Source organism: Salvelinus fontinalis, chromosome 3 (genome assembly GCF_029448725.1).
Source record: "Salvelinus fontinalis isolate EN_2023a chromosome 3, ASM2944872v1, whole genome shotgun sequence".
Lineage (NCBI taxonomy): Eukaryota > Metazoa > Chordata > Actinopteri > Salmoniformes > Salmonidae > Salvelinus > Salvelinus fontinalis.
The window spans coordinates 30239482-30265969 of NC_074667.1; the positions used below are offsets into that span (position 1 = coordinate 30239482).

At 42.7% G+C, this 26488-nt stretch overlaps 2 protein-coding genes and 2 non-coding genes across 4 annotated transcripts in view; 1 reads left to right on the plus strand and 3 right to left on the minus strand.

Annotated features, from left to right (window-relative positions):
* The window catches only part of LOC129834528 (acidic mammalian chitinase-like), a 4043-nt gene extending 3527 nt beyond the window's left edge, over positions 1-516 (minus strand). The window contains exons 1-2 of the mRNA XM_055899606.1: positions 477-516; positions 21-50 (exon numbers count right to left, since the gene is read on the minus strand). Coding sequence (XP_055755581.1) covers positions 21-50; positions 477-516 — 70 coding nt within the window. The remainder of the gene's footprint in view (positions 1-20; positions 51-476) is intronic.
* Positions 517-5544: 5028 nt separating this feature from the next.
* trnaw-cca (transfer RNA tryptophan (anticodon CCA)) lies at positions 5545-5616 on the plus strand. The gene has a single exon. It is a non-coding gene; the product is annotated as a tRNA-Trp (tRNA).
* Positions 5617-5991: 375 nt separating this feature from the next.
* On the minus strand, positions 5992-6064 carry trnak-uuu (transfer RNA lysine (anticodon UUU)). Its single transcript has one exon. It is a non-coding gene; the product is annotated as a tRNA-Lys (tRNA).
* A 1659-nt stretch (positions 6065-7723) lies between these two features.
* LOC129834533 (fibromodulin-like) lies at positions 7724-12994 on the minus strand. The gene is made up of 6 exons (XM_055899621.1): positions 12925-12994; positions 10506-10935; positions 10066-10188; positions 9650-9790; positions 9121-9388; positions 7724-8737 (listed from the first exon to the last, which is right to left on the minus strand). The coding sequence occupies exons 2-6, from the start codon at positions 10875-10877 to the stop codon at positions 8586-8588; spliced, it is 1056 nt and encodes a 351-aa protein (XP_055755596.1). The 5' UTR covers positions 10878-10935; positions 12925-12994; the 3' UTR covers positions 7724-8585.
* Between the last annotated feature and the right edge of the window lie 13494 nt (positions 12995-26488).

The window sequence follows — 26488 nt, forward strand, 5'->3', positions numbered from 1 at the left end:
GAAATGAACTTAAAACTTACCTAGCTGTGCATGCAGCAGGAGAGCCAGTCCTAGAGAGGGAGGAAGAGGAGAATAGTGTGAGAGAAAGTGAGAGAGAGAGAAATAAAGAAGGGAGGAAGAGAAAGGCAGAGGTTTTGTGTTATAATAATCTTTTTAAAAAGTCAACATAATTTAGAACTGTAATAATATAAAGTGCAGTTCTTGCCCTCAGACATGAATATAGGTGGGTCATGGTGCTGGCAACCTCAGTCCGTTGAAACAGAATTTGACCACAGTAGCATAGACAAAATGCATAAATAGAGGACATTCGTCAGCGGCCAATTCTCCCCACAGGGAGCCAAAGCCTTAGCATAGAGCATAGTATGTCTGAATGTTGATAATTGTCATTACAATGAAAATGTAAATGAAAGGTTTGAAAGAAAGATAAAGCAATTGTACAGTGATACGCTAAGTATGCCAAAATAAATTCCACTTACCAACGCAGATGAGTAGTTTGCCCATGGTTGCTCTGTACATTGCTCCATGGGCTGCTGGACCCTTTTATACTCTCAACGACCACTCCCATCTCACTCCTATCTCACTCATATCTTTCCCATTCCGCAGCAAAACTCAATCAGCCTCAGTCACTTGTTTGAACAAGGGTTTCCACTGCCTTAACAAAAACACAGATACACTTCATATGTCCTTGTTTTCAGACATGACTTGCTGACGATAAAAAAAAGCAGGTCTGTTTTCGGTGAAATTGACAACCATAAAGATAGGTCCATTAGCTACCCCTTGGCCACTTCACTATAGCCTCTATGACTTGCCCCTGCACCATAGCTAGCACCTTTCTCCTACCACCAAACCCACTATATACTTGTGGAGATTGACCTTGAAATGGGATAGATGTAAAGAATATGGTGACCATTCTACCAAGTCAAGCTCAAGGTTGAAATGCCCCATAATTAATTTATCTATCTTGTGTTTCAGTTGTAATAGCAGTGGGCTGAAGGTTGGGGGGAATTGCCTAGGGGATAGGGGTAAAAGGTGTGACTTGAGGGTAAGGGGCAAGGGGTCTATTTAAAATTATGCATCAGGCTTGAGACAGACCTGTATAAACTCATGGTCTGCCTAGCAAAAGTTTTGTTACTTGCCGTAGCGTAATTGATAATCACAATAATGTATCACAATGCAGCCATATAACAAGAAATGATTAAGAAATCAAGTGTACTTTTCAGTGTGTTACCATAGTGTTACCATATTTGTTTTAGTGTATTGGAATCTGTTATTATTACTAATAGTTATGATTTATCCACAATGTCCAAAAAACAATTGTCAGCAAATACACTGCTCAAAAAATAAAGGGAACACTTAAACAACACAATGTAACTCCAAGTCAATTACACTTCTGTGAAATCAAACTGTCCACTTAGGAAGCAACACTGATTGACAATAAATGTTGCATGCTGTTGTGCAAATGGAATAGACAACAGGTGGAAATTATAGGCAATTAGCAAGACACCCCCAATAAAGGAGTGGTTCTGCAGGTGGTGACCACAGACCACTTCTCAGATCCTATGCTTCCTGGCTGATGTTTTGGTAACTTTTGAATGCTGGCGGTGCTCTCACTCTAGTGGTAGCATGAGACGGAGTCTACAACCCACACAAGTGGCTCAGGTAGTGCAGCTCATCCAGGATGGCACATCAATGCGAGCTGTGGCAAGAAGGTTTGCTGTGTCTGTCAGCGTAGTGTCCAGAGCATGGAGGCGCTACCAGGAGACAGGCCAGTACATCAGGAGACATGGAGGAGGCCGTAGGAGGGCAACAACCCAGCATCAGGACTGCTACCTCCACCTTTGTGCAAGGAGGAACAGGAGGAGCACTGCCAGAGCCCTGCAAAATGACCTCCAGCAGGCCACAAATGTGCATGTGTCTGCTCAAACGGTCAGAAACAGACTCCATGAGGGTGGTATGAGGGCCCAACGTCCACAGGTGGGGGTTGTGCTTACAGCCCAACACCGTGCAAGACGTTTGGCATTTGCCAGAGAACACCAAGATTGGCAAATTCGCCACTGGCGCCCTGTGCTCTTCACAGATGAAAGCAGGTTCACACTGAGCACATGTGACAGACGTGACAGTCTGGAGACGCCGTGGAGAACGTTCTGCTGCCTGGGACATCCTCCAGCATGACCGGTTTGGCGGTGGGTCAGTGATGGTGTGAGGTGGAATTTCTTTGGGGGGGCCGCACGCCAGAGGTAGCCTGACTGCCATTAGGTACCGAGATGAGAACCTCAGACCCCTTGTGAGACCATATGCTGGTGCGGTTGGCCCTGGGTTCCTCCTAATGCAAGACAATGCCAGACCTCATGTGGCTGGAGTGTGTCAGCAGTTCCTGCAAGAGGAAGGCATTGGTGCTATGGACTGGCCCGCCCGTTCCCCAGACCTGAATCCAATTGAGCACATCTGGGACATCATGTCTCGTTCCATCCACCAACGCCACGTTGCACCACAGACTGTCCAGGAGTTGGCGGATGCTTTAGTCCAGGTCTGGGAGGAGATCCCTCAGGAGACCATCCGCCACCTCATCAGGAGCATGCCCAGGCGTTGTAGGGAGGTCATACAGGCACGTGGAGGCCACACACACTACTGAGCCTCATTTTGACTTGTTTTAAGGACATGACATCAAAGTTGGATCAGCCTGTAGTGTAGTTTTCCACTTTAATTTTGAGTGTGACTCCAAATCCAGACCTCCATGGGTTGATAAATTTGATTTCCATTGATCAATTTTGTGTGATTTTGTTGTCAGCACATTCAACTATGTAAAGAAAAAAGTATTTAATAAGAATATTTCATTCATTCAGATCTTGGATGTGTTATTTTAGTGTTCCCTTTATTTTTTCGAGCAGTGTGTATATACTTTTTCATTACAGAGTCACAATCAGGTTTACTTGTTTCAGGTTTACTTGGTGTTTCTGTAGCTGCATCATTAATTGTTCAAAAGGATTTAAGTGCTCTGATATATACCTTATCACATTTAACACAGTCCTTGAAAGTACATTGAATACAATCACTGCCTAAGTTGATATCTTGGTTGAAGGACGGCATCTGCACAGTATACTCTGACTAAGCGTTTTGCTGTCTGCAAAGTTTTTAACACATGCAAACTCTGCCTTCTTTGCCCAGCGCAGGAAATGAATCAAGAACTAGTAAACGTCAAAGCATTGCCTGAACAGCGACGTGAAGCCTGGAAAGTCAGATTAAAAGTCTGATGCCATACCGATTGAACAACAGCTGTCTCTGATTCGTTGGCGAGGGTAATTCTTAGTAATATTTTGGTAGTAAAATTGTTATATGATTGGTTGTCGCAACCCGAAGTGTTTTAGACTCAACGAAATGTTCTAGACTCAACATTGTCTGTGGGTGCCATACGGGCTCTGGACGTGCTGTCACACACCTTTCGTGCCAGGGAGGAAGCACGTTCAAATGGCGAGGTATCCTCTTATGGAACAGTTCCATTAAACCATACCTCCCCTGCAGATCTGGAGGTCAACCAAGACGTTGTGCTGCAACAGTAGTGGGCTTGTCTCAAGATTTGAAGGTTGCATGTTCAAATCATGTTGGGGTGAAGGTTTTTATGCACTCAGCCCTGGCTTAAGCTATGTAGCTTTTATGTAGCTTTATGTAGCTTTATGTAGCTTTTCTTCCTTTTATTGTATTATTCTTGTTTTTGTTTTATAGTCTTTGCTGTAGTACAGTGTCCTTGGGTTTTTTGAATGGCGAGATACTGAAAAAACAGCTTCTATCTCAAGGCCATCAGACTGTTAAATATCCATCACTAGCCGGCTACCCCCCGTTTACTCAACACTGCACCTTAGAGGCTGTTAAACTCAGAAAATAATTGAAATATCCTCTCACTGTCATCTGCGTTTATTTCAGCCAACTTACCATGTGTAAATATTTGTATGAACATAACAAGATTCAACAACTGAGACATAAACTGAACAAGTTCCACAGACATGTGACTAACAGAAATGGAAAAATGTGTAATGTGTCCCAGAACAAAGGGGGGGGGGGGGGGGGGGGGGTCAAAATTATAAGTAACAGTCAGTATCTGGTTTGGCCGCCAGCTAGCTGCATTAAGTACTGCAGTGCATCTCTTCCTCATGGAATGCACCAGATTTGCCAGTTCTGAAAGTGAGATGTTACCCCACTCTTCCACCAAGGCACCTGCAAGTTCCTGGACATTTCTGGGGGTAATGGCCCTAGCCCTCACCCTCCAATCCAACAGGTCCCAGACGTGCTGAATGGGATTGAGATCCGGGCTTTTCGCTGGCCATAGCAGAACACTGACATTCCTGTCTTGCAGGAAATCACGCACAGAACGAGCAGTATGGCTGGTGGCATTGTCATGCTGAAGGGTCATGTCAGGATGAGCCTGCAGGAACAGTACCACATGAGGGAGGAGGGTGTCTTCCCTGTAATGCATAGCGTTGAGATTGCCTGCAGTGACAACAAGCTCAATCCGATGATGCTGTGACACACCGCCCCTGACCATGACAGACCCTCCACCTCCAAATCGATCCCGCTCCAGAGTACAGGGCTCGGTATAATGCTCATTACTTCGACGATAAACGCGAATCCAAATGATACAGTCAACGAAATCTGAACTAGGCATCCCCTCCACAGATGCGATTCTTCCAAGACCTCGTGGCGCAACGGTAGCGCGTCTGACTCCAGTTCAGAAGGTTGTGTCATGACGTTGGCAGTGGGGGTAGGTATATCACAGTCATAAATACCTCTTTCCCCCTTTTTCTCTCTCCCTACTATAACTGAGGTGACATAAGGAAACCCATGGGTTAACATAGAGATTCTGGGTAACATCAGAAGTTGGGGGAAATGAACTATATTCTGGTAGTCCGACCAACTGAACATATGCGGGGGTACTTAAGGTATATTATGTCAGTTTGGTTGCCCTCTGACACATTCTCATCAATGATAGAATGACATAAACTCTACTGTGGAAAGTCTAAACGTCAGAGGTATCGGATTCACATGGAATTGTTGTTTAATTCAAATGTTTGAATATGACATTATTTGTGAAGAGATGAAATTTAATTTTAGCTTCCAAATGAGAGATGTGTTTTCATAAGTTTGGGCTTCTGGTCAACTAGTGGCCCGCCCCTGTGAAGAGGCATGGTATATAAACTTTTCAGACACACCCCTCTCCCGCCACTATAAAAGCCAAAGAACAAGAATATAACTTCCTGTTCCGGGTACGCTAGGATGACGATCCGGTGTCAGAATGGTTCAGATAACTACAGAACTAAGCCAACATCAGCATGGACTTTGATTGTGAATGGTATGAACTTTGAACTCGTATTCACTACAGAAGTGATATCTCCTAGCCTTTGAGTTAGGAACAGCTAAACACAGGTTAGAAAGGACAGTCCAAGTATCCCGTCTACTACACCAACGTTACTCCAACGTATTCCGTGACTACCAGAGACATTCTTCAAAGGACAGAGGACTCGGGTAATACCCCCGTAGATATGACTCTGCCAAGACCTCGTGGCGCAACGGTAGCGCGTCTGACTCCAGATCAGAAGGTTGCGTGTTCAAATCACGTCGTGGTCAGAATTTTGATGTGTGCAATCGCTGCCTTTACACAGCGAAGTCAATGAATCAGCACAAGTACCAATGTGGCTTTACAGTTCAAATGTTGCTAAACAACGACCAATCCGATGATGCTTTAGATGACAGTCGTCTCTCACAAAAGCATGGCACACTGCAAATTCCTATATCAGATGATGCTGTGTGATTGACAGACTTAAATCAGTCTTCAAACAGGGAGTTTAAACCTAGAGGTTCAGACTAAAAATTCTAAAGTTTTCAGACTAAGCTGTTTTGGCTATGGGATTGTATTGTCCACAGGTGAACATGTCATGGAAAGTGACAGAAATTGCAATTATAGAAAGACTTGCTTCTGAAGGAAGGTGAACATTAAAAGAAGGCCCGAACAGGGACTTGAACCCTGGACCCTCAGATTAAAAGTCTGATGCTCTACCGACTGAGCTATCCGGGCTCTGTGTGTAGTTGTTTTCATACACCTAACCTGCCAGGTAGATGCATGTCAGATCGTACATTTCCCCAGACACACAGGCCTTCATTCCAATTGATACAGTCAATGAAATCTGAACTAGGCATCCCCCCCATAGATGAGATTTTTCCAAAACCTCGTGGCGCAAAGGTGGGGCGTCTGACTCCACATCAGAAGGTTGCGTGTTCAAATCAGGTCGTCGTAAGAATTTTAATGTGTGAAATCTCTGCCTTTACACAGCGAAGTCAATGAATCAGCACAAGTACCAATGTGGCTTTACAGTTCAAATGTTGCTAAACAACGACCAATCCGATGATGCTTTAGATGACAGTCGTCTCTCACAAAAGCATGGCACACTGCAAATTCCAAAATCAGATGATGCTGTGTGATTGACAGACTTAAATCAGTCTTCAAACAGGGAGTTTAAACCTAGAGGTTCAGATTAAAAATCCTAAAGTTTTCAGACTAAGCTGTTTTGGCTATGGGATTGTATTGTCCACAGGTGAACATGTCATGGAAAGTGACAGAAATTGAAATTATAGAAAGACTTGCTTCTGAAGGAAGGTGAACATTAAAAGAACCCCCAAACAGGGACTTGAACCCTGGACCCTCAGATTAAAACTCTGATACTCTACCGACTGAGCTATCCGGGCTCTGCAAGTAATTATTTTCATACACCTAACCTGCCGGGCAGATGCACGTCAGATCGTACATTTCCCCAGAGACACAGGCCTTCATTCCAAATGATACAGTCAACGAAATCTGAACTAGGCATCCCCCCATAGATGCAATTCTTCCAAGACCTCGTTGTGCAACGGTAGCGCATCTGACTCCAGATCAGAAGGTTGCGTGTTCAAATCACGTTGTGGTCAGAATTTTGATGTGTGCAATCGCTGCCTTTACATGCTGACCAGACCTGTGTGTGCCATCGAGCACATGGTGATTTTGTCCCCCTACACCAATTGCGATCAGGACACTCAGGTTGAAATATAAAAACAAACTCTGAACTAACTATATTAATTTGGGGACAGGTCGAAAAGCATTATACATTTATGGCAATTTAGCTAGCTAGCTTGCTGTTGCCAACTACTTTGTCCTGGGATATAAACATTGAGTTGTTATTTTACCTGAAATGCACAAGGTTCTCTACTCCAACAATTAATCCACAGATAAAACGGTTAACTGAGTTTGTTTCTAGTAATCTCTCCTCCTACAGGCTTCTTCTTTGGACTTTATATGGCGGTTGGCATCCAACTTTAAGTTGCATTATCACAACTAACTGGAATTGAGAGTGAACCTCAGTTCGTCTTTCAATCACCCACGTGGCCATATGGCAAAAACCAATGAGGAGATGGAATGTGGGTATATGCTCCTAAAAACCAATGAGGGGATGGGAGAGGCAGGAGTTGCAGCGCGTCGAGCGTCACAAATAGACCCAAGTTCTATTTTAGCGCCTGGCTACGCAGACGTGCGTGAGCAGTGTGGGTACATTGATTGAATAACATGTACAGTTTACATACACTTAGGCTGGAGTCATTAAAACTCATTTTTTTAACCACTCCAAAAATGTGTTGTTAAACAATAAAAGATAATTTATTAATATTTCTGAAAATGGATGTATAGTGTTTTGGAATGAAACTTTTCAAATGATGGACAGTCAACCGCCACTCATCCATCATTTTGTCCATAAGAGTGTCAAAAGTTAAACTTTTGGCAGATAGATGAATGCGTGGTGCGTTTTTCATGCAATTCATCTCCCTTTGTGTGGTCTTAGTCTCTTTACAGTAAGGCCTATGGAGAATAAACTGCATACGTATTCATACATATCATCATCATATTATAATATTTATTGTAAAAAGACACTAACTGTCAAATGGGGACACATACACACAGACAACGTACACACCAGTTGATGCTTGTGGGAGGAGCTATAGGAGGACGGGATCATTGTAATGGCTTGAATGGAATCAATGGCATGGTATCAAACACATCAAACAAGGGGAAACCACATGTTTGACTCCATTCCACTGATTCCATTTCAGCCATTACAATGATCCCGTCCTCCTATAGCTCCTCCCACCAGCGTCCTCTGGTACACACATCCTATTAGAAATGTGAGCATGCACACTCACATACACCAACAAAGGTGGCTTTGAAATCATCACCACAGAAGTTTACAATATTCACATAGCTTCTATAAAGTTCTTAATCTTTCCTCCAGAGTTGACTTTGGAGGAAGCACTTTCAACATGCTTTGAATGATCTACGTTTGTAAAGCTTAGAGAAAGAAAAATGACCTGATATGGAGATCTATCATAATGTCCTTTGAATGATAAGAGATAAAATAACAGATAAACTTGGAGCACCTAGGCCTTTGTGCCTTTACATCCCTTTACTGCCCCTTCTTGGTGAGATTGGGGAATTTAAATGTTATGCTAAAATAAGGACTGCTGCACTATGCTCTGATGGTGAGATGATGCTCCCGCCCGGTGGTGGGATTGGTGCATTACACATCAATGGTGTTAGCCAGACGCAGACAGAGGGCCGACTCCGAGGGGATATCCCCGGTGCTGATCTCATTCCCCTCCAGACGCAGTGTCCTCAGCTTGGAGAAGTTCATTACGTCCACGACATCACAGAAACTCCCCAGGGTAAACTCTACAGAGAGAGAGGAGGGAGAGATGGCGAGGAAGGGAGAGAGAGAGGGAAGGGAGACAAAGGAGTGGGAGACAGAAAAATTAAAGGGACGGATGGGAGTGAGAGAGGGGGAGGAGCTATTGTTTACATTCTGGCATTCAAACAAAAAGGAACTTTGTTTGTTTAACTTCAACGTGTTGCTGAAATCACGTCATACGAATCACTCAAAACGTGTCCCACCTGCAGCAGCCACATCACCCCCCACAGCCACATGAAGTGGAACCAGAGTCGCTGACCCCTCCACTAACTCCAACAAAAAATTGTCATCATTGACTTCGATTACTAGCCAAGACGGTGTGCATGTGTACGTGTGTGTTTACTGCTTGCATGCCTACTTTACACACCTTTGATGTGGTTGGCCTGCAGGTAGAGGTGCTCAAGCGTCTGGCTGACGGGGGGGATCCTCTCCAGCTGGTTGAAGCTGAGGTCCAGCTCCACCAGGCCAGACACGTTGAAGGTGTTGGGGGGGATGCCGTTGTCGGTCAGCTGGTTGTGGGCCATGCGGATGTATTGCAGCTGGGAGAACTTACTGAGGAAACCCTCTGGGACAGTACTGATGGCGTTTGACTCCAGGTACAGCTGGTGGAGGCGCTCTGGGAGACTATCTGGTACCTGGACATAGATCGTCAGTCGATCAATTAATCATTTGATGAATTAATCAATCTTGCAAGTCTATTCGATTGCCATCGCTGGCTTCAATCAACAGACACACACACACACACACACACACACACACACACACACACACACACACACACACACACACACACACACACACACACACACACACACACACACACACACACACACACACACACACACACACACACACACACACACACACACACACAAACACACTCTACATTACGATACCTTCTTCAGCTTGTTGCCGCTGACGTCAAGCAGAGTGAGTGAGTTCAAACCCCTCAGAGACGTGCCCATCTCTGTCAGAGCGTTATCATGGAGATACAGGATGGTCAGGTTGTCCATGCCGTCAAGGGCCGCTGGTGTTATCTAGGCACTCACAAAAATAGAAACTTTATTAACAACAACAAAACAAGCTGTATTTAAATTATTGATAAAAACAGTAAGAAGGCCTGGTGTTGTCATACTTGAAACAAGCATGAGAGTTGTCTTTCCAAGAGTGTGTTTTTTTTTACATGGACTTGGACACTTGATTGAAAAACCTCTGGATCCACTTTCCAATCAACAGAAAATCTTCTGAAGACAGATGAAGATTAATTAAAGTGTTTGAAGGGCCAGTAGTGGTGAGAAGTCTGTGTTGTTACCTTGTTGATGTTGTTGTTGTTGAGTCTGAGGTCCCGTAGTGAGCGTGGCAGGTTGGGGGGAACACGAGTCAGGTTATTATGTTGAAGGTACAGACGCTCCAACCCCTGCAGCTTGGCAAACACCTAGAATATAAGGATATGTTTGTTCACACATAAAAGTGTGTTTGATTTGTCAAGGTCTAGTGCAGTGCAGTGCAGAGCAGGGTTTCCGGACATACCCCCTCACCCCACCCCACCCAACCCCCACCCACACCCACACTCACACCCACACCCACACCCACACCGTTTTTCAAGCTTTGATTATTTTATTCAGTGGTGTAGTGCTAGGGCTAAAAAACTAAACGTGGCAAAAAACAAAACCCTGGTGTACAGTACTGTAGTGAATTCTAGTGACTTTTTGTGAAGTGCCGTGTCATGTCGTGTTGGGTAGAGTAACCTACCCTCTTGCCGATTTTGTCTGTAGACAGTGCGTTGTGATGCATCATGACCCAGACAAGGTTGGTGGCGTTGGCCAGGGCAGAGTCTGGCATGGCGGAGATCTCATTGTGCTGCAGGTAGAGATACTTTATCCTGGAAGGCACATTGGGCATGGCTGTCAAGCCACGCCCGTCACAGTACATAGCGATGGGGAAGGAGGGCGGGCAGTCACACTCCGCAGGACACTCCCCTCCGGTGGTGTCAGCCAATAGGGAGCCCTCGACATAACCACGGCCACGCAGGGCGGACAGCCAGAGGAACGGGTCCTGCCTGCCTGGCGAGGCGAGGGATAGCGGCAGGACGCACGCCAAGAGGAACACACACAATCCACTCATGGTCACGCACGCAGGTCACACACACGCAGAAAAGAGCTGACACACAAGTCTACCTCAGCTTGAAGGAAAGACAGAGAGAAAGAGAGGAGACAGATTAGTTACCCAGAATTCGGAAATGTGAGTTAAACATACCTGAACAAACTGGGAAAGACTCCAAATATCAGTGGAAAAATCGACCAACCTTGCCCTACTACAAGAAAAGGACCCCAAATAAATGAGATCACATTGTAAAGACCCATGGACTCTCATTTTAGGAGTTTGAATACATTTCCATCAAATAGATGTTTCTCTGCCCCCCTTTGTAAAAGCAACACATACTGTACTACTGGAATCTGCACCATAATGTACTACTGGAATCTGGACCATAATGTACTACTGGAATCTGCACCATAATGTACTACTGGAATCTGGACCATAATGTACTACTGGAATCTGCACCATAATGTACTACTGGAATCTGGACCATAATGTACTACTGGAATCTGCACCATAATGTACTACTGGAATCTGCACCATAATGTACTACTGGAATCTGCACCATAATGTACTACTGGAATCTGCACCATAATGTACTACTGGAATCTGGACCATAATGTACTACTGGAATCTGCACCATAATGTACTACTGGAATCTGCACCATAATGTACTACTGGAATCTGCACCATAATGTACTACTGGAATCTGCACCATAATGTACTACTGGAATCTGCACCATAATGTACTACTGGAATCTGGACCATAATGTACTACTGGAATCTGCACCATAATGTACTACTGGAATCTGCACCATAATGTACTACTGGAATCTGCACCATAATGTACTACTGGAATCTGGACCATAATGTACTACTGGAATCTGCACCATAATGTACTACTGGAATCTGCACCATAATGTACTACTGGAATCTGCACCATAATGTACTACTGGAATCTGCACCATAATGTACTACTGGAATCTGGACCATAATGTACTACTGGAATCTGCACCATAATGTACTACTGGAATCTGCACCATAATGTACTACTGGAATCTGGACCATAATGTACTACTGGAATCTGCACCATAATGTACTACTGGAATCTGCACCATAATGTACTACTGGAATCTGCACCATAATGTACTACTGGAATCTGCACCATAATGTACTACTGGAATCTGCACCATAATGTACTACTGGAATCTGCACCATAATGTACTACTGGAATCTGCACCATAATGTACTACTGAATTCTGCACCATAATGTACTACTGGAATCTGCACCATAATGTACTACTGGAATCTGCACCATAATGTACTACTGGAATCTGCACCATAATGTACTACTGGAATCTGCACCATAATGTACTACTGGAATCTGCACCATAATGTACTACTGAATTCTGCACTATAAGATACTGTTTTTTTTTTTACATAGACTAATGCAACATGACTAGAAACATCAAAACACCATAACCAATCATAACCAACCATAATCAGAGGTATCCCAGCGCAGAGCTCATGTCGAAGAGCAGCTGATCAGCCAAACAACAGCCAATATTGACTCACCACTGGATATACTGCATGTTAATTAAATACTGTATGTTACTGCAGAGGCAGAATTTAGGGTTCTTTCTCCATCAAGTAATGGCTCCAGAGAGGAAAATGTAAAAAAGGGAAGAATATGTCCATGAATGTAGTCTTTGTATAAGTATTCACGCTGGTGCCAAACCAGCACACTCCACAGAGAAATGTCAAACAAGTGTCCTTTAATGCAAAAGAGAGAAAAAAAGCCAATAAAAACAAAAGACTTGAGTTTATCTTCTGTTTTCCTCCTTTTCTATAACATTAGGTGGTGATTTAAAATAGACACACAAACTTGCACTGGCACACACACATGCACAGATACACACACACACACACACACACACACACACACACACACACACACACACACACACACACACACACACACACACACACACACACACACACACACACACACACACACACACACACACACACACACACACACACACACACACACCCACACACAACACACACCTACCTGATCAGTGAGAACTAGTCCCTCCTCTTGAGAGGCTGTGCAGGACTGAGAGGGACTTTGCCAAACACTTTGTGAAAACCTCTCTCTCTCTCCAGGACTTCTTTCCCTCCTCCATCCCTCTCTCCACCGATCCTTCCCTCTCGACCCCCCTTCACTCTACACTTTGCTAGCTTCCCCCTCTCTCCCCCTCCCTTTTCTTTCCTACCTCACCCTTTCCTGTTACTGCTCACACAACCCTGCCCCTCTGCTCCCTCCTCTCTTCTCCTATCAACCCCTTCAAACCTGCCCGGCTCTTGTTTTCTCCCCCTCCTTCCATCTCTCTCCTTCCTATACCCTTTGTCAAACCCAGTTGTACCGGGGTCTCCTTCTCCTCCAGGTTGAGTGTGGGAAAGAGAGCGATAGAGTGCTTTGCTGTGGGGTGGCTGTGCCTGCAGTATTGCTCTCATCTGTGGCGCATGTTAAGGCCCTCAGTCCCCTGTCCCCGCTAAACATCCCCATCTGTACCTGTACTAAACAGTCAGTTCCAAATTGGCCTCCCATCTCTTTTCTCTTCTTATTACAGGCTCATAACAGCTCTAAATGCATTCCTCCTGCCCTTACCCAGGGGCTTATATTAACTTACTTTCGCCAGGGGTGTCCCACCCTCAGCCCTACCTTCCCCTCTCTCCAAAGTGTTGATATTGACCCTATAAACCTATCGTAAAGGTTGAAGAACATACCTAGGTTATAATTGACCTGGTAGATGCTGAGGGTTCAACAAATTTACAATGGTAAATCTAAGTGCTGGCGGTAGAGCTATAATTCTAAGGCATCCTGCCACAATGACTAACACTCACATCTGTAATAATGAAGTGCATTGCAATAGAGTTTGGACGATAAACTGAAAATAACTGACACCAACATTGCCTTCCTCTTAGGGAGTGAACATTATTTATAAGGGTTACATGGTGAAAATATGACCTCTCTGAAATGAAAATGGATGGTCCTAACTTCAGCAAAATATATTTGACCTAAATCCTCCCTGAATGCTTAGAAAACAAGTGGATAGAGGAGAACATGTCTACCGTTTACCCTCAATTCTTGGACAGATCAGAGTCTTAGATATGCTGTTTAAGAATTGTTCTTCGTCCTGTAAGCATTACAATGCAACGCAGGAATTTTGATTGCGCACAGGGCTGCGGGCCAGAAGGTTGTGGGTTCACAGACTACTGTGGACAAGAGTAGAGGTGGAAAGATTTCCTTAATAGTAAAAGCATTGCATGAATCAATCATTGTATTTGCTGGTCCGAAGAAAAATGCCTTTTATGAAAATGTCATGCAATTCTACATCATTTTACATATTAGCAGAATATTTTTTAATACGACTCAAATTACCTAAATTACAGGCTAAGAATGGACAGAGAGATAGGCCTACACTATGTGTTTATCATATATCTCCAACTAAACTGTCCCTGTTTGCAAAAAATTTAATCTGAGACGTCATTAGGAATCTGAGCATGGTACTTTCAAAAGTTAGGCCTGCCTTTCCACCCCAGACAGAGTAGGCCTACCTTTCCACCTCAGACAGAGTAGGCTTACCTTTCCACCCCAGACAGAGTAGGCCTACCTTTCCACCTCAGACAGAGTAGGCTTACCTTTCCACCTCAGACAGAGTAGGCCTACCTTTCCACCTCAGACAGAGTAGGCGTACCTTTCCACCTCAGACAGAGTAGGCTTACCTTTCCACCTCAGACAGAGTAGGCCTACCTTTCCACCTCAGACAGAGTAAGCCTACCTTTCCACCTCAGACAGAGTAGGCCTACCTTTCCACCTCAGACAGAGTAGGCGTACCGACGCAGAAAAAAATATGTTTTAACTCCTGGCTGCTCTTCTTCCGTGGCTTAACCCAAAGAGAGACGGTCTCAAGTGTTTCCCTAAAGCTGCCTGGGTTTAAGCATCTTCTATTGTACATCAAGTGAATAGCTTAATCAATTGATAGTAAGAAAAAAAGATTACTTCCCAAGCAAAGTCTAATTTAGGTCTCCTCCGCTATAGAAAGTCAAATATATCCCATATGCATTGGAGTCACATCTTTCACAGGTATTTTGCAGTTTGTTTCTAGCATAAAGCATTGCGGATCAAAGTGCTGTTATAGGTCACTTTATGTAATCAAATCCATTTTTTTCACTTAAGTTGACAATACCTGTGCTTTTTGCAATTAAAAAAAGAAAAGTAGGCAGATGGCATACCCTCTCATACCCCCTCAATTTGAGTCTTGGTTTTAACCTAGCAGCCTTTCACTGAAACAGAGGTAGGCTATTTAAAGGGTGCATGTTGGGTGGAGGAATTGACCAACAAATCTACGATATATCAGCATTATACCCTAATTTAGTCTGTCAAACAGATAGGCCTACCTCCTATTTCTTAAATAGGAAGAAATAGGCTCCAATACAAAGCCCTCATGTTGGTAGAAAATGTAAATGAAGATGGTTAAAATGAGTGATGCCTACTCACATTTGTTTACTTTCAGCACCATGAGCTCTCCATTTCTGATTGATTGTGCTGCGGCTGCAGCTTCAAGTTACTCGAATCTGTCTTACTGTGAGGTCAATACATCTGATAAACACATCATGGGCAAGAAACGTAATGTTTTTCATAAAATCATAGTAGTAGCAAGCTATCAAAGTTGACCTCCGGGTTCTCCTTCTCATCTCCGTGCTCTTCTTCTCAAGCTGAACAGAACATAGGCTATAGACTAGTCCGTGCGCAATAGAGTACAATTTTTAGACTAAACTAAAATTACTTTCGGAAGAAGCCTTTGACTCTCCTCCTGAACTGCCACCTTAGACCCAGACAGCGCAGCTATTGGTTAGGCAGCACACAACTTTTTTGGGGGGGGGGGGGGGTCAGCAAGAGCAGAGCAGGTGGGGCTCAGTGTTGGAATATCAGCCTAGTTTTATTTAGACCATTCTAGCATCTATCTTAGAAATATAACTTTTCTCTATGCTTCTCTGAGCATGCACTTCGTAGACTATAGCCTATAGGCTATGGGTAATTTGTGAGCGACTGGCTCGATTCGGTCTTACATAACAAAATTTGAAACGCCGTTTTTTACATTGGATAAAAGTAGACTCAGAGCTAGAAAATGGTATATCAACTTCAGGATCGGTGGGTCCCCCACAGGACGGTTGAGCTAATGTAGGTTAATGCTATTAGCATGAGGTTGTAAGAAACAAGAACATTTCCTAAGACATAGACATCTGATATTGGCAGGAAGCTTACATTCTTGTTAACCTAACTGCACTGTCCAATTTACAGTAGCTATTAGCTATTATTATTACTATTAGTGAAAGAATACCCATGCTATTGCTCAGTTTTAATAAACAAATTAGGCACATTTGGGCAGTCTTGAGACAAAATTTTGAACAGAAATGCAATGGTTCATTGGATCAGTCAAAAACTTTGCACATACATTGCTGCCGTCTAGTGGCCAAAATCTAAATGGCACCTGGACCGGAATAATACATTACGGCCTTTCTCTTGCATTTCGAAGATGAAATTCTAAAGAACTGTTGTTTTTTTCTTTGGATTATTTTTTACCAGATCTAATGTGTTATATTCTCCTACATTCCTTTCATATTTCCACACACTTCAAAGTGTTTCCTTTAAAATGGATCAAGAATATGCATATCCTTGCTTCGGGGCCTGAGCTACAGGCAGATAGATTTGTGTATGTCATTTTAGGTGAAAAAAACAAAAAAAACAATTAAGGAACAATGGGAAAGTAATTCTGCTTTGAAAGTTAAACTTGCAACCTCACTTTTGCGAAAATGTCCCTTGAATGTTTGGTACCTCCTGGGGAGCTCTTCTTTGTCTACACCCATTCAGCATCGTTCACACCCTTTTAAGCTTTAGCCCCACCCATTTCTTTAAGGATTCGCATGTGAGGCTATGTACTAAACAACCAAAGATTTCAAGACTAAAGGCTGGCTTGTACTACAGGTGTGTTTGTAAATTGAATCTGGACGTTGTCACTTTGGCCGTTCATAAATTCAGAGCGTTTCACTCTTGGAGCATTCAGACCACACACTGAACGCTTAGGCTGAAAAGTAGGATTGATCTGAGCATTCTGACCCAACAACAGCAGTCAAGCACCCAAAATAACTGGCTAACATTGGCTAGCTTGCTAGCTACTTCCAGACACAAATGAGAGAACAGCTCACTCTGACCATTTTACTCACCCTAGCAGAGCTGGTTGCTGATTGTATGTTATCCAGAGCGTTGGTGACTGAAACTGCGCTGCTGGCAACAATTTAATAAAAAAATTTGCCAACTTTTACTGACACCAGTCATATTCCACTGTTGTTGTGAATTCGTCAGTTATTCTGCGCTCAAATTTACCAGCTACTATCGACAGTTGTCGCAGTGAGATCATAAACATTCTATTAAAATAGTTACTTGCATAGTGGAGTCTTTTGTTTAGACATGTAGCTTAGCTAGCTAAACAATGAACCATAATCCCAACTCATAATGTTACTACCGTGCATGAATCTGCAGGTAGCTAACTAACAAGGTTAAACGTTAGCTAGCTAACATTAGGCTATAACTAGCAATGCAAATGGCTCTGAGATACAAACAATATTATTACACAGATCATACATATAACGTTAGATAGCTAACCAGACAGCTAACGTTTTCTAGCTTCCTAACAGTACACTTTAACTTGAAATGAAAGCGACTTTCTGACAAAATGTGAAACGTGTAACATCTAAAAATGTTGCTAGCTAGACTCTCTTACCCATATACATGGATGGACGCCTCTCCCTCTTTGTCACGGATGCCATGGTTGCCCTTAGTTTGAAGATGTAATCCAGAGACAGTTGTTTTATACAACAGCCTTCTGTGTGTCCTCTTTTCGACTCCGTCTGCATATTTGCAATCAAAAGGCAGAATATTATCCATCTCCTTAGCTATCATACTCTAATTCCACTGATTTCAAAAACTCTGTCCTCCAGAAAGTGGAGAAGAACACTTATGCAGTTCAACTACGTGATATCTTTCAAAAAGGCAGCATTAGAAAGGATTACCTACACATACTGACCAGCTCATATTATAGACAGAAGCATGCTACATTGCAGACCCATCCGAACTCATCTCTCGGCATGTCCAGCCCACTTATTATCTCTTGCCAATCATGGCAAGCAGGAAGTTTGACATATTTTGCCGTGGCTAAACCAACTAGGCTCGTAATTTAACAATTTTATTCGTATTTACAGATGGCATACAAATGTGTTATAAAGGCACAAGAAAGTATACATGTTGCAGAAGGCATTTCTACAAAAACAACGGGATAAAAATAAAACATAAAACAAGCAATCTGTTTTTTTATAACACCAATATTTGTAAATAGGATGGGGTCAGCATGGTATCATAAATCGCTTCTCTCGTTCCATGGCCATGTCTTCACGCCTAACATCCGTACATCTATATAAAATACTAGGCTTCTGTCAATTGTATCTTAGGGGCAGATTCTAAAAAAAAGACACTCTTAATATGACATTGTAGGAGCACTAAATAGTTTGGAGGACCGTGTCGTTGGTAATCGGATGAGGAAAGATCTTTGAAAATGGGGTTGAATAGCCTACTTGAACAAGCGAAATGAAGTATGAAGGCTGGTGACGTAGAAGTATGAAGGCCGGTGACTTAGACCTCCGGAACTGGTGAACGGAATGAGCAGCAGTACCGGGGGGATCCATGACAATACCTTATTGATGTCACTTGAGAAATCTACTCCAATCAGTGTAGATGAAGGGGAGGAGACGGGTTAAAGAACAATTTTGAAGCCTTGAGACAATTGAGACAGATGGTGTGTGTGTGCCATTCAGAGGGTGAATGGGCAACACAAAAGATTGAAGTGCCTTTGAACGGGGTATTGTAGTAGTTGCCAGGCACACCGGTTTGTTCTATTCTTATTTATAATAAAAGTGATTCCAAATGACACAATACATTATTTACCATTAATTTCTATTGGGCACAAAATAATCTGAAAAACAACCAAAATAAACAGCAAATGCATCCAACAAAAGTGTAGTGGGACCAAATACTTATGAATTAACACATATGAAATCATGTAGTAACAAAAAAGTCTTAAACAAATCAAAATATATTTGAGATTTGAGATTCTTCAAAGTAGCCACCCTTTGCATTGATGGCAGCTTTGCACACACTTGGCATTCTTTCAACCAGCCTCACCTGGAATGCTTTTCCAACAGTCTTGAAGGAGTTCCCACATATGCTGAGCACTGTTGGCTGCTTTTTCTTCACCCTGCGGTCCATCTCATCCCAAACCATCTCAATTGGGTTGAGGTTGGATGATTGTGGAGGCCTGGTCACCTGATGCAGCACTCCATCACTCTTGGTCAAATAGCCCTTATATAGCCTGGAGGTGTGTTGGGTCATTGTCCTGTTTAAAATCAAATGATAGTCGCAATAAGTGCAAACCAGATGGGATGGTGTATCGCTGCAGAATGCTGCTGCAGCCATGCTGGTTAAGTGTGCCTTGAATTCTAAATAAATCACAGACATTGTGTCATTGTGTCACCAGAAAAGCACCCCCACACCATCACACCTCCTACTCCATGCTTCACGGTGGGAACCACACATACGGAGATCATCCGTTCACCTACTCTGCGTCTCACAAAGACACAGCGGTTGGAACCAAAAATCTCAAATTTGGACTCATCAGACCAAAGGACAGATTTCCACCCAAGCAAGTCTCTTCTTATTGGTGTCCTTTAGTAGTGTTTTTTCCCCCAGCAATTTGTCAATGAAGACCTGATTCCCACAGTCTCCTCTGAACAGTTGATGTTGAGATGTGGCTGTTACTTGAACTCTGTGAAGCATTTATTTGGGCTGCAATTTCTGAGGCTGGTAACCCTAATGAACTGCAGAAGAGGTACTCTGGGTCTTCCTTTCCTGTGGCGGTCCTCATGAGAGCCAGTTTCATCATAGCGCTTGATGGTTTTTGCGACTACACTTAAAGAAACTTTCAAAGTTCTTGAAATGTTCTGGATTGACTAACCTTTATGTCTTAAAGTAATGATTGACTGTCATTTCTCTTTGCTTATTTCAGCTGTTCTTGCCATAACATCGAATTGGTCTTTTACCAAATACGGCTATCTTCTGTATACCACCCCTACCTTGTCACAACACAGCTGATTGGCTCAAACGCAATAAGAGGAAAGAAATTCCACAAAGTAATTTTTAAGAAGGCACACCTGTTAATTGAAATGCATTCCAGGTGACTACATCATGAAGCTGGTTGAGATAATGTCAAGAGTGTGCAAAGCTGTCATCAAGGCAAAGGGTGGCTACTTTGAAGAATCTCAAACATAAAATATATTTGTATAAGACTTTTTTTGTTACTACATGATTCCATATGTGTTATTTCATAGTTGATGTCTTCAATATTATTCTACATTGTGGAAAATAGTAAAAATATAGGAAACCCTTGAATGAGTAGATGTGTCCAAACTTTTGATTGGTACTGTATAAATTAATTTGTTCCAATGCTTTTAGTCTCCTAAAACATGGGAACTATTTACAAAAATTGCTGTAACTTCTAAACAGTTCACCCGATATGGATGAAAATACTCCAAAGGGAAGCTTAAAGTCTGCACTTCACAGTCACTGTATAATTTCTAATCCAAAGTGCTGGAGTACATTTCCAAAACAACTACAAAAATTGTCACTGTCCCAATACTTTTGAATCTCACTGTACATGGAAAACACAACATAGAATTTGACTGGTAATAACACTCCAATACAAAACCACAGGCCTTCACAAGGCCCATAAGCCATAAAGCTAAATTAGTTAGCATTGCCCTCTGATACAGTACGTGTTTACATGCATATAGCATACATGCTGCATGTGCTGCATACAAGAAGGTTGAATGAAATAGATGCTATCCACATCCTTTCAGTACCCCTGTGCTACCCACAGGTCCTAAAGCTAGCCACGGGTCTTATTAAGACTAGGCCCCTCTGGAACTAGCTACAGGGTTACACAGAGCAAACTGTACAGCAGGGGTGTCAATGTTATTTTGCCCCTTGGGCTGCATTCAGTCTTCATCGAGGTCCGGAGGGCCGCACTGAAAAAATGTTTCATTTCCTCCCCGTCAAAATGTCCATCGTTTTTATTTGATTTTAGATGCTCTCTGACTGTCCAGCTTTCATTTAAGTGATTATTAGAGTGCTGGACACAGTAAAAAAAAACTGTGTCCAGCAGTAGGGTCATTTCTACACATTTAAAAAATGTATTTTAAAGTGTATTGATAAATAAATATGTCAAGCCTATAAAACTTTGAGGGCTGATTGTGACAGGTCCTCTGACACAGACCTGGTGTAGACAAAGTCTTGGCTGGGGGCATAATCAGAACATAAACCTTTCTTATACACTGTACGCACATTATTTAGCACCTCTGAGGGAAAATGCTATAGGCTGTAGATTCCCACCCTTACTGTAAATATACTGGGGAGGAGATGGATTTTATATTTGTATCTAGGGGACCAGTAATATATATTCATATACAGCACACACAGGTTTCAGGTTTTCTTGAACTGGGTTAGGTTTGTGTTGAACTGCCATAGGGGGTTCTGCACGCTGAAATATGTGTCATGCATGAAGGACTAGCAAAACAAACAAAGCAAGATTGCTTGGGCACAGAGTTTGTGTGTGTGTGATTGTGTTTGCATGTGTGTATGTGTGTGTGTGTGTTTGTATTTGGAGTTGAAGTTGGCTCTGCAGCATCAGGAAACAGTTTACATTCCTTCCTGTCTCTCTGCATTAAGGGCCGGGGGCTTGAGGCGGTAGGGCTCTGAAATACAGAATTGAGTGATGTGTGTGTGTGCTTTATGAAATTAAAACTGACAGCTGATTTAAGGACTGGGATGGGCTGACCGTGCTCTGAGTGACATGAGAGAGAGAGAGAGAGAGAGAGAGAGAGAGAGAGAGAGAGATGGAGAGATGGAGAGAGAGAGAGAGGAAAGAGAGTGTGCTTGTTTGTGCACGTGGGTGAGTACCGGTAAGAGTGTGTGACCGTTCTCTCAGCTTTCACAAGCAATGGTTCTCCAGGATGCGCTTAGGACTTGTCGGACATGGAGGATGTTTTCTTGGGCAGACCGGGAGAAGACAAGGATCTCGTCGAGGTAGACAAACCCAAAACAATTCAGCTTGTCAGCACATTGTTGACCAGGGCCTGGAAAACAGCGGGAGTGTTGGTGAGCGGCATGACCAGATACTCATAGTGTCCACTGGCCATGTTGAAATCCGTCTTCCACTCGTCCCCCTCGCGTATCCAAACAAGATGGTAGGCATTCCAAAGGTCCAACTTGGAAAAGATGGAAGCCCCCTGGAGAGGTTCGAAAGCAGAGGAGATAAGTGGCAGGGGGTAACGAGTCTTAATCGTGATGTCATTGAGGCCCCGGTAGTCGATGCATGGACACAGGGTCTTGTCCTTCTTTTCCACAAAAAAACCCTGCGCTGGCAGGGGATGCAGAACAACGAATGCTACCAGCAGCCAGAGAGTCCTCAATGTACTCCTCCATGGCAACAGTTTGCCAGTTTGTCTTGTCTTGCCAGCATTTTGCCAGCATCAACCAGCATTTTTCCTAGCTCCTGGTTTTTCTAGTCTCTCTTTTCTAGTCCTCCCGGTTCTGACCTTTTGCCTGCCCTGACACTGAGTCCGCCTTCCTGACCATTCTGCCTGCCCCTGACCTCGTGCCTGCCTGCCGCTCTGTACCGTTTGGACTCTGACCTGGTTATGAACTCTTGCCTGTCCTCGACCTGCCTCTTGCCTGCCCCTTCGTTGTTCAATAAATATCAGAGACTCGAACAATCTGCCTCCTGTGTCTGCATCTGGGTCTCGCCTTGTGTCATTATAGTACGAACTGGTCATGACTGACCCAGCAGACTCAGACCAGATCCGTCATGTTGTCTCCCTGCAGGGAGCCACCATTAAAATACATGAGTAGCTACTTCAGACTATAAAAAAAGCTGTACTTCAGACTAAAAAAAGAGAGACTAGGAAAACCAGGAGCTTGGGAAAATTCTGGTTGACTTGGCAAGACAAGACAAACTGGCAACAAACAAACAGAGAACACAGGTATAAATACACTGAGGGTAATAGGGGAGATGGGTGACACCTGGAGGGGGGTGGAGACAATCACAAGGACAGGTGGAACAGATCAGGGTGTGACAGGAACTGGAATCAAAAAGACTGGAAATCAGCCAGAAGTCAGCACACAGCTCTTGTACAGTGCATTCGGAATGTATTCAGACCCTTTTCCTTTTTTCACATTTTGCTATGTTACAGGCTTATTCTAAAATTGATTAAATATTTGTTTCTCCCCTCAATCTACACACAATACCCAATAATGACAAAAAAATCTATAATAATTAAATACATTTTCTGAAAATATATTGAAAATTCAATACGGAAAAATAACATTTACATAATCTTTCAGATCCTTTCTCAGTACTTTGTTGAAGCACCTTTGGCAGCGATTACAGCATTGAGTCTTCTTGGGTATGACGCTACAAGCTTGGCACACCTGTACTTGTGGAGTTTCTCCCATTCTTCTCTGCAGATTCTCTCAAGCTCTATCAGGTTGGATGGGAAGCGTCTCTCCAGATTTGTTTGATCGGGTTCAAGCCTCTGGCTGGGCCACTCAAGGACATTCAGAGACTTGTCTCGAAGTCACTCCTGCGTTGTCTTGGTTGTGTGCCAGTGGTGGAAAAGGTACCCAAAAGTCATACTTGAGTAAAAGTAAAGATACCTTAATGGAAAATTACACAAGTAAAAGTGATAGTCACCCAGTAAAATACTACTTGAGTAAAAGTGTGGTTTGGTTTTAAATATACTTGGTTTATTGGTTTTAAATATACTTAAGTATCAAAAGTAAATGTAATTGCTAAAAAATACTAAAGTATCGAAAGTGAAAGTATAAATCATTACATATTCCTTATATTAAGCAAACCAGACAGTATACATTTTGTAAAAAAATTTTTTAACGGATAGCCAGGGGCACACTCCAACACTCAGACATCATTTACAAACAAAGCATGTGTTTAGCCAGATCAGAGGCAGTAGGGAGAACCAGGGATGTTCTCTTGATAAGTGTGTGAATTAGACCATTTTCCTGTCCTGCTTTCAAAATGTAACGAGTACTTTTTGGTGTCAGGGAAAATGTATGGAGTAAAAAGTACATCATTTTCTTTATGAATGTAGTGAAGTGAAGGTAAAAGTTGTCAAAAATATCAATAGTATAGTAAAGTACAGATACCCCAAAAAGCTACTTAAGTAGAACTTACAAGTATTTGTACTTAAGTACTTTACACCACTGCTGTGTGCTTAGGGTCATTGTAATGCTGGATGATGAATCTTCGCCCCAGTCTGAGGTCCTGAACATTCTGGAGCAGGTTTTCATCAAGGATCTCTCTGTCCTTTGCTCCGGTCATTTTCCCCTCGATCCTGACTTGTCTCCCAGTTCCTGCCACTGAAAAATATCGCCACTGAAAAATATCCCCACAGCATGATGCTGTCACCACCATGCTTCACCGTAGGGATGGTGACAGGTTTCCTTCACACATGATGCTTGACATTCAGAGTTCAATCTTGGTTACATCAGACCAGAGAATCTTGTTTCTCATTGACTGAGAGTCCTTTAGGTGCCTTTTGGCAAATTCCAAGCAGGGTGTCATGTGCCTTTTACTGAGGAGTGGTTTCCGTCTGGCCACTTTACCATAAAGGCCTGATTGGTGGAGTGCTGCAAAGATGGATGTCCTTCTGGAAGGTTCTCCCATCTCCACAGACGAACACTGGAGCTCTGTCGGGTTCCTGGTCACCTCCCTGACTAAGGCCCTTCTCCTCCGATTGCTCAGTTTGGCCGGGCATGCAACTCTAGGAAGAGTCTTGGTGGTTCCGAAATGATTCCATTTAACCTGTTTGGCGTGCAAGCCCGACGTCAGTACACTTATGACAACAGCCAGCTCAGAGTGCAGGGCGCGAAATTCAAAATATATATTTTTTTAATATTTAACTTTCACACATTAACAAGTCCAAGACACCAGATGAAAGGTACACATCTTGTGAATCAAGCCAACATGTCCGATTTTTATTAAAATGTTTTACAGGGAAGACACAATATGTAAATCTATTAGCTAACCACGTTAGCAAAAGACACCACTATTTTCACTCCATCAGTTTTTTACTCCATCAGTAGCTATCACAATTTCGACCAAATAAAGATATAAATAGCCACTAACCAAGAAACAACTTCATCAGATGACAGTCTGATAACATATTTATTGTATAGCATATGTTTTGTTAGAAAAATGTGCATATTTCAGGTATAAATCATAGTTTACATTGCAGCTACAGTCAGAAATTGCACCGAAAGCAGACAGAAAAATTACAGACACCAACGTCAAATAACTAAATACTCATCATAAAACATTTCTGAAAAATACATAGTGTACAGCAATTGAAAGACAGGCATCTTGTGATTCCAGACAATATTTCCGATTTATCAAGTGTTTTACAGCGGAAACACAATATAGCGTTATATTAGCTTAGCACAATAGCAAACATAACAACAGCATTGATTCAAGGCAAAAATAGCTATAACGTATAAACCACCAAAATATATTAATTGTTTCACTAACCTTCTCAGAATTCTTCAGATGACAGTCCTGTAACATCATATTACACAATGCATATAGAGTTTGTTCGAAAATGTGCATATTTAGCGGCACAAATCGTGCTTAGACAATGAGAATAGTGTCCATAACGTCAAGCAATCTGTCCGGCGCCATCTTGTAAAGACACCTTTTCCTATCGAATACTATTCATAAACTTGACAAAAAAAATACAGGTTGGACAGCAATTGAAAGACAAATTAGTTCTTGATGCAATCGCTGAATTACATTTTAAAAATTAACCTTACTGCGCAATACAGGCTGCGATAACGCAAGGCTACACTTCAGGAAATGGCGTCTTATGCATTTGACATTTTTCAACAGAACAAGGAATTATCAGCATAAATAGTTCTTACTTTTCGATGAACTCCCATCAGAATCTTGGGAAATGTGTCCTTTGTCCAAAAGAATCGTTGCTAGGTTGGAGAACGTCGTCTTCAACGTTGCAATTAGCAATAAACAATAGCCATGTGGGCCAGAGATACCCAACTTCCTAAAACGTCACGAAAATAAATACCCGAAAATCGCAATATACTGACATAAACTGATATAATTAGGTTTAAAATAACAACATTACGATGTCTTCAACACCTATATCGAATAAAAACAGAGCCGGATATATCTAGGAGTTAATACGGGAGCTTCTAAAATGACATGCCAAGACCCTTCCTGCGTCAGAGCGAAGAGTGGAAATATGGGACACTTCGGTTCCAAGCAATTTATAACCTTTGGGACCTACGTAGAAACTCCATTTCAACTCTCCCTATTCGCTGACACCCAGTGGAAGGCGTATGCAGTGCATCTCAACCAATAAAGGACAGGCAAATT

Coding starts and splice junctions, on each gene's coding strand:
- LOC129834533 (XM_055899621.1), bottom strand. CDS start 10,877: ATGAGTGGATTGTGTGTGTTCCTCTTGGCGTGCGTCCTGCCGCTATCC. Junction 10,189..10,505: donor CAGACAAAATCGGCAAGAGG/GTAGGTTACTCT, acceptor CTTATATTCTAG/GTGTTTGCCAAGCTGCAGGG. Junction 8,738..9,120: donor GCAGGCCAACCACATCAAAG/GTGTGTAAAGTA, acceptor CTCTCTCTGTAG/AGTTTACCCTGGGGAGTTTC.